Raw genomic sequence first — 13,107 nt, forward strand, 5'->3', positions numbered from 1 at the left:
GATCTCTCTGTGCCTCCAAGAGAATCGTTTTCAAAACAAATGAAAAGCCTTTTAACCTCCGTGGTTAAAAAGGTTGATGAATCAACTTCCACACCCATCTCTGTTCCTCCCGTACATTCCAACAAACCTCAAGATCCACATCCTTCAGTTTCAAGTACAGGCATTTCTTCTGATACATCTTTTTCTCCCACCCCAAGAGGCAAAACAATCATTCGTTCGCATCCTCAGTCACTGGAATCCCCTTCCAATAACAAAGACCTGCCCAATCGACCCAGGACAGGATCCATGGAGGTTGATAGACCTCCTCCGAATAAGGACAGTAAGGAAAAAAGATGTGGTCATAAACAGAAGGGTTCTTCAGCCTCTTCACATACCCGTCATTAAAAATGGCCACCTTGATACAATGGAACTGTCGAGATTTACGTTCTAATCTGGATGATATCAAAACGCTGATTGCTTCCTACCATCCCGTGTGTGTTTCCTTACAAGAAACGTTTCTAAAACCTGCTGATACTGTCACCATTCGGCAGTTTTCTCTGTAAATGGCAGGCTGTGTGATGGACGAGTACATGGAGGGGTGGCACTATTGGTTGATCAGCATGTGCCCACCCTGTCTTTGTCACTCAACACACCCTTGGAGGCCGTAGCCATCCGTGTTTCCTTGGGTCATACCATCACTGTTTGTTCTCTCTACCTGTCCCCGGAGAGACATATGATCAATCAGACCTTGATGCTCTCGTTGAACAGTTGCTGTCTCCCTTTATACTCCTGGGGGACCTTAATGGCCATCATCCCCACTGGGGAAGTGCTGTTATTGATGGGAGGGGTCGCTCTGTAGAGCGTATGCTCTCTAATCACAATCTTTCTCTTTTCAATACTGGTTTTTCCACTTATTTTCATGCACCTAGTCAGTCCTTTACTGCTATTGATCTCTCAGTTTGCTTTCCTTCCGTATTCTCCCATTTTTCATGGAGGGTTGACAATTATCTGCCAGGCAGTGATCATTGTCCTATACTGTTGAGAGAGACTGGCCGTGGTCGATGCCACCCTACCCGCATGCACCGGTGGAAGCTGGATCAGGCAGACTGGTCCACTTTCACTGCTCTCGCAGAATTTGATCCTGCCATCATGAATCAGCCATCAATAGACGACTGTGTGGCAGCGGTAACTGGCTGTATTATTCAAGCAGCTGCTCAGTGTATTCCTAAACCCTCAACACGTTTTTCACGATATCCTTGTCCGTGGTGGAATTCTGCTTGCCACTTAGCACGGAAGGCTCAAAAACGGGCCTAGGATACTTTTTGTAGATATCCCACACTTTAGAACCGTGTCAGTTTCCGACGAGCCCGTGCACATGCTAGATGGGTAAGACGTCAAAACCAGAAGGAATCTTGGATTAAGTTCACGACTAGCATATCTTCTACCACCAGTTCCAAGGTCATATGGGACAGGATTCGAAAGGTCAGTGGGCACTACAATTCTGTCTCCCTCTCGATCTTTCTCTCTGATGGTCAGGAGGTGGCTGATGTCCGGATCATTGCTGATACTCTTGGTGAAAACTTTTGCCGGGTATCTAGCATTTCTGCTTGTTCCTCCACCTTCTTGGCCATCAAGACTCGGGCAGAGCGTTGACCTCTATCCTTTCAAACTGACTGTCTCTTTGACTATAATTATCCCTTTACACTGGTGGAACTGAAAATGGCCCTTCATCAGTCTGGCAGTACATCTGTTGGACCTGATGATGTACACTATGATATGCTGCACCATCTATCTCCTGCTTCTCTTGATGTCCTTTTAAATGTCTTTACCCGTATCTGGCAGGAGAATGTTTTTCCTGATGCCTGGTGCCAGGCTATTATTTTACCTTTCTCTAAGCCAGGGAAAGATCCCAAGATTCCTTCAAACTACCGTCCAATTGCTTTGACGAGCTGTCTCTGTAAGGCCTTAGAAAGGATGGCTAATGCTCGTCTTATTTGGTTCCTCGAATCAAACAACCTCCTCTCGCCCACCCAGTGTGGGTTCCGACAACAGCACTCCACTATTTTGAGCGGCAACGACAAACTTCCCTCAATCGTGCATGCACTTTTGCCGCCAACGGGGGTATTCACCCTGATCCTGAACTTCATATTGGTGTAGTTTCGCTGCCAGTGGTCCCTGAGACCAAGTTCTTGGGGCTTATCTTTGACTGTAAGCTGACCTTTATACCACACTTAAAGCAGCTATGGGTCAAATGCACAAGAGCACTGAACATCCTCCATGTCCTCTCTACTACCAGTTGGGGAGCAGATCGATGTTAAAGGTATATCGTGCTCTTATTCGATCAAAACTCGACTATGGATCAATGGTCTATGGCTCTGCCAGACCCTCGGCCTTAAAGATGCTAGACCCCATTCATCACCAAGGACTTCGACTCTGCACTGGGGCTTTCTGCACCTCTCCAGTTCAAAGCTTATACGTTGAATCTCATGAACCTTCTCTGCACGTTCGCCGTTTGCAACTATTTTCACTATATTCTTCAAAACCTCGTTCCTTACCAAAGCATCCCACCTGGGGATGTGTTTTCCTTCCTCAGTGGGCTGTACTTTTTCAGAACAGACAATCTGCCATTGCTCCATTTGGCCTTCACATCCAGGCCCAATTTGATGACTTGGGTCTGTCCTTGGATAACATTGCAGATTCCACAGGTCAGCCCATCCCACCATGGCTTATTACAGCCCCCAAATGTGACGTTTCTTTCAGTCATCTGAAAAAGGCAGATACTCCAGATTGGAAGTACCATCATTTATTTAATGAACATCTTTCAAACAATCATTTCGTTCCCATTTATACAGATGGTTCCAAATCAGGTAATTCAGTGGGCTCTGCTATGGTTTGCTGTGGTTCGGTGGTTGCGTGCAGAATCCCCTCTACAGCTTCTGTGTTCACTGCTGAACTATATGCCATATCTTTTTGCTCTGGATCATATTGAAGCTGAGCAGTACTCCAACTGCACTATTTATACTGACTCGCTTAGTTCTATACTGGCCCTGGAATCGCTACACATTGGCTCACACCCTGTTCTCGCTGATATTCAAAACCGACTGGCCCATTTCTTATTAACTGCTACTTCTATTTAGGTTTTCTGGATACCAGGCCATGTTGGTATTCGTGGGAATGAGCTTGCAGACACGGCAGCTAAATCTATCTGCTCTGGCACTATCACCACTGTGCCTATTCTGTACATGGACAATGGTCTTGTATTCAAGGCTCGGCTCCGTGCCAGCTGGCAGTCAACTTGGAGTGAGAAACGCGACAACAAGCTTTTTCAAATAAAACCCTATATTTGGCTTTAGCCATTTTGCTTCCGTAAGGTTCGGAAGGCGGAAGTTGTTCTAACTAGACTACGCATTGGTCACAGTTTTTTTAACTCGTCATTTTCTTTTATCTGGAATTGATGCACCAATGTGTAGTTTGTGTAACACTCAAATCACTATCAGCCACATTTTACTTTCTTACCATCGTTACAATTCTCAATGACAGCAATGTTTTAAACATGTTTTTTCCAAGGGTTTATCTGTAACATTGGACAGTGTTATTGGTGATGGTGACTCTGTCCACCTTGATAAAGTTTTTAGTTTTTTAATGGCCATTAATTTTTTTAATCTCATTTAAGTGTTGGATATTTATTCATTACACCTTTTTAGTTTTGGCTCCCTTTTCACAGTTTCATTCTCTCTAGTTCAATTTGACATTGAAAAATGGCCAGAACATTAAATAACTCGACACCAGGACTGGAAAGGCCAACTTTAGGTGACTAACGCTGCTGTTTGAACTATCCGTTTGAACTACCCGTTAGTCGTCCTGGCGAGTTGTTATTCCAATTTTGCTGCATGTCTTTTAAACTTTTATTACTTTGCCCTTTGGTACTAGCCATAATGACACACAACCTGGAACCAGGACTGGAAAGACCAACTTCAAGTGACTGATGGTGGTTCTTGTACTTACCTGTTAGTCTTCCTGGCGGGTTATGATCATTACCATTCTGCAACAGGATGTCCTTTACAACTTCTTTTACTCTGCTTTCTCTCTTAACATTGTAGACTAGATGTCAACATCAGTTTTATGCAATTTTCTGTTTTTAATTGCTGTTTTGTTTTTACTTTCATTTACTTTTACAAATTTTACTCCATTTCCTTGACTTTTACCTTTTACTGGACATTTGGCTACTCATTATTACGATTTTGCTGTATGTCTTTTAAAACTTCTATTATTTTACATTTTGATTATGGTTGCTATAACACATTACCCAGAACCAGGACTGGAAAGGCCAACTTCAGGTGACTGACGGTGGTTCTTGAACTTACCTGTTAGTCTTCCTGGCGGGTTATGATCATTACCATTTTGCTAGAGTAAGTACTTTACAACTTCTTTTACTCTGCTTTCTCTCTTACAATTGTAAACTAGGTGTCAATGCTTTTTCTGTTTTTCAATGATGTTTTGTTTTACCTTCATTTCCTGTTCTGTATTTTACTACATTTAATTTATTTTTACCTTTTTAACGGATGTTTGGCGCAGATAGCCTAGCTGCTTTGTGCCATAAAACACTAAATCAATCTATCAATCAATCAATCAATTCTTTTCTTACCTCGTGTTTCCCCTCACCCCATTTCATTTCCTTCTCCTCTTTGAGATCCCAAAATATGCCAGCACCTATCAGAAGTAGTTTAGGATCTTTCTTTTACAATGAGTAACCAAACTGGGGTTTTCTTCTCATCTTTTCACTGTCCCCAAGTCAATGGACTGGCAGCTGGTCATAGATTAATCTTACCTCAACCACTTCATTGCACTCACCAGGTTCACCATGGAGTCTTTTTCTCACCCTGAAATGGAAGTTTCACCATACTTTGGATGACATGAAAGGATGTCTGCATTGCCTGTGTCAACATCCTGATAGCACTTGTCTTGACTTTGTCTTTGATTGAACTATCTTAGGTTGATTTTTCCATCAGAGGCACTCCTCTTCAGATTTGCCTTGGCTCCATGTGCTTTGTAACATTGTACTGGCCTTTATTTGTCAAATTTGTGCTTTAGTGATGTGATTCCATCACCATTGGATGACTGGCTTTTTAAAGCTTATTCTGAGCAGGAGTCAACTACTAGCACTCCAGCTCTCTTCTGTGGCAGCTTGAGTGGACTGATTGATCAATTTAGAGAAGTCCTTCCCTTTACCCACCCATTTTGGGAGTCTTTGACACCAAACTCTGTGCTGTCTTCTCCTTTACATCAAAGTTCCATGAAACATTCATTTCACTGTTCTCTTGACTTGGTAACTTACTGCTTGCAAGATTCTGTTGCCTTTCTCGATGCAGGCCAACATGACCACCCTAGTCCCACTCAGTCATGCCCGTGTGTGAACCCTGCTGTGGACACTTGATAAACAATAAAACCTTTTTAGGGATCCTATATAAATATCCAACATTCCTTTCCTCCTTTTCTGAGAGATGATCTGCAATGGTGGCTGGACAAAGCTCAGATTGTGATGTGCAGGTATACACCTCCTCAAGGATATCCCTTCAGGGATCTGTATCTGGGGTCAGTCACTGGGAAGCCTCATGTTATTTATCTGCAGATGATACCACTTTAGATATCCATGTTCTCAAACATCTGACAATTCTTTAGGCATTATATTAGTTCCTTTTTTGCCCATTAGGTCTGGTAATGGTTCTTTCAAACAACTCTATGGTGGTGGCACATATGAACCATTAAGGGGTCACCTAGTTCAGATTTCTTTGTTTTTAGATTTTGACTTGTATGTGCCAAGTATGAGATACATGCATTTATCTTATCACGTTGTGATAGATGCTTTCAATAATGTTGTGGATCAACTTTCACATCCAGACTGAATCTATCCCATGGAATGGTTATTTAATCCACTTGTTTTCAAGAACTCTTTCTATGGAGAGGATTATCCCAAAATGAATGATTTTGCCATGATCCTTAAGACCACATCATCCTTCTTTAGATCACTTGTAATTCAACAATAGTCTTGGGATGTCAATGCCTTTCACTAGAATTGGTCATAAATTCACATTTTAAGTAATATCCTATTTGCTTCATTAGGTGATTACTCTGGTTCACTCCATTGTAGTATCCTCCAGACTCTTCCCTACTGGCCAGCACAATCTTGTTTTCCAAGATTACAATATCTACTCCTATCAGCACCTGTCCCTCTTCCATTTTTTCCATACCATCTTCATCACCCTTGATCCCATGTTTTACATCCATAGCTTCCCATTCTGCATCTTTACATCTGGCTTTTATCCTGTCCTTGGCAAGAAGATCCAATTTCACTTGTCAAGTCACCACCTTGTTGGCTTCTTTTATGTGAATATTGTCAATGGGAGTGTACCAGCATGTCTCCTGCTGTTCATTTGCTGAATGCTTTCTGTGACTCAGGTGACAGAATTTCTCATCTGGGTTTTTGATCATGGGTCTTTGGTCTCCTCTCTTTCCAAAAAAGTCTTCCCTCTCCCATGCCTTTTATTTTTCCAGATACCATATGGTTTTTACTTCTCCTGTTCTCACTGTGCTCTTACATTTTTTCTAGATTCAGAAGTTTTCTGAGTGTTCTGCCTTTCCAATTTAGAACATTAATATGGTCCTTCATGCCTTCACTTTTCCTTCCTTTGAACCACTATTCTCGTGCTTGTAATTTCATTTGTCCTATAAGACTTATTTTCTTCTTTTGGCCTGTGAATATTGTCAGTCTATTTTGTTTGCCATTGATATTCACATACCCTTTTTCACCCTACCTGTATTCTTTTTTATCCCAATTGTTCCTTCCTCCCTTTTACCATTCCAAGCTATCAAGGCCTTTCTTCTTTCTCTCCTGATTCCTTTTATCCTCTACCAATCTTCCTCACTTCTTGTTCTGTTCTCTTCTACCCTTAACAGTTGGGTCCACCTTTAGTTTCATTGTCCTCTCTACATTGTTACTCCAGTGCATTGATCTGTTTTTTCCCTTAAATCTGGCATCTTGCATTTTCCCTCATGTCTCATTTTCATTACCCATTGCAAGAGATTATGTAAGCTGGTATGTGAACCACTCCCATTACATTAATTTTCCATTATCTTCATTATATTGCACTTTCTTTTGTGTTGGGGATTTTATCCACTTGTGACTGTGTGCTTCAGACTTTGCAACTTTAACTGGCAAGTTTCTTTTTCATTTTTTTCTTTTTTCAGGGATCTTTCTTTCCCTTTTTATCACATAGATGGTACCTCATAAGGTATTCTTTAACTGAAAATTTGCACTGTAAGACATTGACTCCTGCACTCTTATCCATAGCTCCACATACTTATCATTGATATGGGGTGTTTCCCACGACTACTTGATAGATATTTATCTCTAATTGCTTTGCATGTTGCCCTAACTGGACCATACTACTCATTGACCACACAGATAAAGCAGAATGGAATTACTGCTCATCCCTGCCGTGCTTTGAGTGAATAACTCTGTATAGTCTGCTTTTCAAAATAGGGCTTTGTAGTCACCCATTGCACTTTTTGTAGTAATGACTTCCTACAGAGACTACTTCATTCTTGCTTTCCTTCTTTGAGTAGAGTATGGGAGTCCTTTCAACTTTCCAATTTTAAACAACTGGAGTAGTTGATTGTAGAGACAACCTCTTGAATGGGTTCCACAGAAAAGATGGCCATAATAATTCAGTTGAGGTATTTTGGTATTGTTTTGCTGGTTTAGATTTGTCACTGCATCCACAGCATTTGATCCCCTGATGATAAATGAGAATTCCTGATATTCATTTAATACATGCTGGAGTTGATTCTTCACAATTGCAGTTCACTCTTTTGTTTGGAACCTCTCATCCTGCCTTAGTGTGGAAATAGGTTCCCATCACTGAGGTTTTGGTTTTCAGTGAACCAATCCCTTAGTTCTCACACTAGTTGGTTCCATGTGATAGACATCCCTTTGATGCCACATGTCAATATCTGGACTGACAGATCAGTAATGATCCTCATTTCATGACACATTCAGTAATCAGCACATGTCTTAAACCAAGGCTTGTGGCATTCATAAAGAAAAAGTTTACATGTTGAGGACAGTGCTGAACAACAATAACTTTGTGAGAAAGAAGTAGGCACCTATTAGAAATACATTTTCAGTATAGGAAAATTATAACTAGGTTGTTCTTCAACTTGTCCATTTAGACCCTTCAACAAATGTGAAGTATCTTTTGCTTTTTATTTAGATCAAATTGTTTAAATAGTACTTCACAGTAGTAGAACACTTAAAGATATTGAAAGTCATTTTACAAAACTTTAGGCCCTGTATATGGAGGAAGCTTATTTCATTAAAAACATATTCGTAAAACCAACAAAGATTAATGCAGCACCACAGTTTCTAATCATTTGATGCACTTATGACCAATGTTTTACAAAACAATCCAAGAAGAAGCTGAATCATTGAATCTCTCAGTTTATAATTCAGCACATTGTCATATTAACTGTCCACAAACTTGCTTGAAATAAATTTTGTTCTAATCTTTTTTTCTATCTTCCAAATACAAAACTAGCATACTCATATTTTTATCACTTTTATACAATAGTTGCATGAACCTTGCTCTTCTGAATTTTGTAACTTGTAACATTTACGATACTTGTAGGACTTTCAGTGGATGTTGGTGTAGGATATTTGAAAAGTATCTGAACAATTTGAACTGCATTGTTTATTTCATTCTTAGATAATTACTTCTTGAATCACAGGTCCAATAAGACTTAATTCAGTACTAATTCCTTCTCATATTTTTTCATAAGTTTGTATTTTAAAAAATAATTTAAAGCAATGAAATTGATACTTTATTATTGTTCAAATAATTTTTTTTTTCTTCAGAATCTTAAGCAGACATCAAACTTTCAGTGTTTGGAAGTTTGGATTTGTGTAGTTGAGTCATCTTTGTTCTTTCATTGTGTTCAGCAAAATTCAATTTCTGAAGTAATGATTGCAATACGTAATATTTGGAATTTGCTTTAATGAGATTACTTTGAAAATAATGTATCTGAAAAATGTGTGCATAAACTTTTTGAAGTTTTTCTAATAAAAAAACAACTATGTATTACGTATTTGATTTACAGTTTGCCATTTGTTACTGCTTGGTAAATATTTTTCATCTACAACTGATTTATATATTGTTCAGAGGTGTTTGTTGTTTATCTTCAAAGAACAAATGTGTAAAATTAGCAAACCCAAATTTATTTAGTGAGATATCTCCAGTTTGTATATGGACATCATCTTTTTCTTAATGCACAGTTATTTGATTTTGAAATATATTTTATCTTCATATACAAATACAGTCATCACTAGAATACCAGTTATGTTTATGAAATGAAACAATTTTGAGAATTTGTATGTATTGTGCTTAGGAGAGATGTTTTGGGTTTCTTTAAAACTATTAAATGTATACAAAGTATGTTATTTATGTGATAATGTACACAATTTTTTCAGCTCAAGAATGTTCTAGAGATGAATTCAGATGTGGAGATGGATCATGTATACCTGGAGCATTAATATGTGATAGAAAGTATGATTGTGTTGATGGAACAGATGAAGTGAACTGTCGTAAGTAGAGCTTTACATATTTTAAGAAGATTTTGTTGACTTGCTTTTCCACAGTTCTTTTAATTAGGTATGTATAAATTTTCTTCAGTGTTTACTCTGTATGTATGTATGTGTGTGTGTGTAGACTCAAGCACACGTGGAAATACAAGTGTGGAAAACATTTTAGTTTTGGGGAGTATTCACCGACATATTATTTCAACAGTATTAAAACTATATCTGTAGATGTTATCTGTAATTTTCAGGTTATTTAAGAAGACTGAAATGCAGTATAAAATGACACAACATTAATTGTACATTTTGTTTTATATTCTTGTTGTTTGTTTTATCTAAATGTTTTGCCAGTGTTATTCAGTTGATAATACAAATTCATATGTATTACTTTGATATATAATAGCAGTTTATAAAACTTCCCTTCTAACATTTGTTAAAGGTAATGCAAAGAGAATCAGAATGAAATCCTGAGTAACAGTATGTAACACAGATTTTGTTACTGGATAGTATGTGTTATTTCTTATTGCTTATGTTGTAAAAGTTCAGAAAATGGTCATTATTCCCTTGAAACTTTGCTTTTGTGACCTGGATACTGAAATTTGGAAATTAACCTATTTTCTGTGTCCAAATGGGCAAATTTGCACATTTTCATTTACATAAGGTCTGATTATAACATATTAATCAAGATTTGCATGTATTTATACTAAAGTTATACAAAAAATGTTTAGAAGAGTATTTTTTCGTGATTTGGGAATGTAATGTAAATCACTTTCACATATCAGCCCTCAAATTTAGTCTCCTATCATGTTTTTGTTATACACTCCCAGGTCACAAAAGCAAAGTTTGAAGAGAAAAATACGTCTTTTCCATTTACTTTAGGCACAAGAAATTTAGAAATAACACTTTCTGCCCAGGAAGAAGAAAAAGTAAAAATTTTGTTACATAATGTAATTTATGAAATATAAATCTATATCCTCATTATTTTCCAATTTCCTTGTTTTACATACTGTTAAGCATTGACATGTCATTTACCTAAGGAATGCATACTTTGAATAATTTTTGTTACATTGATATGGAAGAATAACTACTATTTTTCAGCACGAGAATGTTCTGGAGATGAGTTCCGTTGTGGAGATGGATTGTGTGTGTCTAGTTCATTAAGGTGTGATAGAAAATATGACTGTGCAGATGGATCTGATGAAGTTGGTTGTTGTAAGTAGCCTTTTTGTCTTTCATTAGAAGTTTTATTTAATAGTTTCCTTAATGTTTTCTTTATAAAGTTGTTAATGAATCTGTTTTCTTCATTGTTTATTGGTCTTCTTTTACAGGAGTGACGATGTAGTGGGTGTTTGATTTATTAAATGGAACTTAATCAGTAAGCTTTTAGACTTAAATGTATGGAAATTCATGTACTTAAGATGCTCAGTTGTGATTAGTGCTTGGTTGAAACTGCTAATCAATGACAAAATACAGAGAAATAGATCATGTTTCAAAGAGATTATAGAGTAGAACAACATACATAACTACCAATGATGATCCTAAACCTGTTACAAGAGTTTTTTTATCCAATTTATTTATATTTTCATTCATCAATTTTATTTAAAATGAGTAATAGTTATCAATGTCAGTTTATGATTTGAAATGTATAGCATGAAGAATGTATTTAATTTACTTTAGAAAAAGTTCCATAATTCACAAGAATAAAGAAAACTTGCAAACAGTGATCATAAAACTAATGAAATTTTTATACACTTTTAGAACTTCTAGAGTTGATAAATAATTGATTATATTCCCTTTGAAAACTACATATACAGAAGTGAGATATATTTCACAAAATTTTTTTTTAATTTTTGTGTTACTTTGTAAAATTCACAATTAACAATTTCTATTTCTTTCTTTCTCAGTACAAGAATGTTCCACGGAAGAGTTCAGATGTGGAGATGGATCATGTATATCTATCTCACTAAAATGTGACAGGAAGTATGATTGTGCTGATGGAACAGATGAAGTTGATTGTGGTAAGTGCAAGTAGGCAATTTATATGATTAATCATTACCATCTATTACTTGAGTAGAAATTATATTGATTACTATGTTGTAAACTAACTTAATAATCGAACTTAGTTTTTCAAATGTTTATTATCTTTAACAATTTCAACTATTGCAAATAATTGGAATATTGTTATTATGTTTAAGTACAAAACTATACAACAAGACTCTTTGCTCTGCTTAATGTTAGCTCTCTTGTTTTCTTTTAAATATGGTGATTTGGAAGGGTGGGTTCTAATGATTTAGGATTTCATTACTATTGCTACCAAACTTGCTTGTACTATTTTTGTTATGACAAAAGGTACTGAGGGGAGTGCAACTGGCTGTCAGCACCTGCTATAAACATTTTACCTGTAAATATTATGTTTTGAGAAATACTGCACTTAATAGTTAAATAAAATTTGATTCATTAATGGAGCTATCAGTTTATGAATTGGTAAGTGCTTCCAACTTCGTAAGTATCCCAATCATTTAATGCATATATACTATTAAATTTATAAGTAATGAAATTTCCCAATTTATTTGTATATTTTGAAATTTTTGCCTCAAATCATAATACATGTAAATAAACAAATGAACATTAATTTGGATATGTTATTAATTAATCATGGTGTAGTTTCAATGTCATAATTACTTGTATGTATCAAATTTTCTGGTTGTTTAAAAAATTACCAGGTTTCTCTTTGAAGTTTTTGAAGAGGACAAGTTACAAGTTCTTTGTAATACCACCCAGCCTTTCTCCCACAATTGTTGTTAATTATCATTCTCAAAAACTGTGATCTATGAAATACTTAACAAATTACCACAATGAGCATGTGCTCAATTTAAGAAATATACTATGTTTTATGTGTATAAGATGTTTAATGTCTCATTTTCTTCTTATAGGTTTCTTTTTCTACCAGTCTGTTTAGAATAGCTTGTTTGTTAGGGTCATTGTTGCATGTTTTTTTCATTAGTAACATTTTTTCTCTGGCTTTTCTGATAGTGGTGCTAATGAGTTGGTTTGTCTTTCAAAAGTGCTCTGATTCTTAAGATATCTTTAATGCAGTTAACTTTCTTGCTGCAGGGTTGGTTGAATCAACACAGTTTGTGACCCCAAATTAACTTTTATATTTTTCATACAATGACTTTTAGTATGTTTTATGTATTTTCACAATATTTTACAAGATTTCAATAATTCGTAAGTCCTTTATAGACAAAAAGGCAGGATTTTTAATGAAGTATTCTCCAGAAATAGATGGAGTTAGTGTTGGCTGCTCCAAGTGCAAAGTTATAGGTGATTTGTATTTTAAGATTAAAAATTTTTTTCTTCATTTGAAAAAGTTCATGCCTTATTTGCATAATCTTAATCATCCTAAATAAACTTCAAACCTTCTTAAGAAAAATTTATATTTGATCAGCTATTTTCTTTACCATGACATTAGACAGAAATGTACTTTTTAGTTGTGTGTG

At 36.5% G+C, this 13,107-nt stretch overlaps 1 protein-coding gene across 50 annotated transcripts in view; it reads left to right on the plus strand.

The window, feature by feature from the left end:
* The window catches only part of trol (terribly reduced optic lobes), a 324,267-nt gene that overhangs the window by 22,965 nt on the left and 288,195 nt on the right, over positions 1-13,107 (plus strand). For all 50 annotated transcript variants that reach the window (XM_076469289.1, XM_076469303.1, XM_076469310.1 and 47 more), the window contains 3 exons: positions 9,503-9,616; positions 10,706-10,819; positions 11,512-11,625. In XM_076469289.1, coding sequence (XP_076325404.1) covers positions 9,503-9,616; positions 10,706-10,819; positions 11,512-11,625 — 342 coding nt within the window. The remainder of the gene's footprint in view (positions 1-9,502; positions 9,617-10,705; positions 10,820-11,511; positions 11,626-13,107) is intronic.

The sequence above is a fragment of the Tachypleus tridentatus genome, chromosome 12 (assembly GCF_004210375.1).
Source record: "Tachypleus tridentatus isolate NWPU-2018 chromosome 12, ASM421037v1, whole genome shotgun sequence".
Classification (NCBI taxonomy): domain Eukaryota; kingdom Metazoa; phylum Arthropoda; class Merostomata; order Xiphosura; family Limulidae; genus Tachypleus; species Tachypleus tridentatus.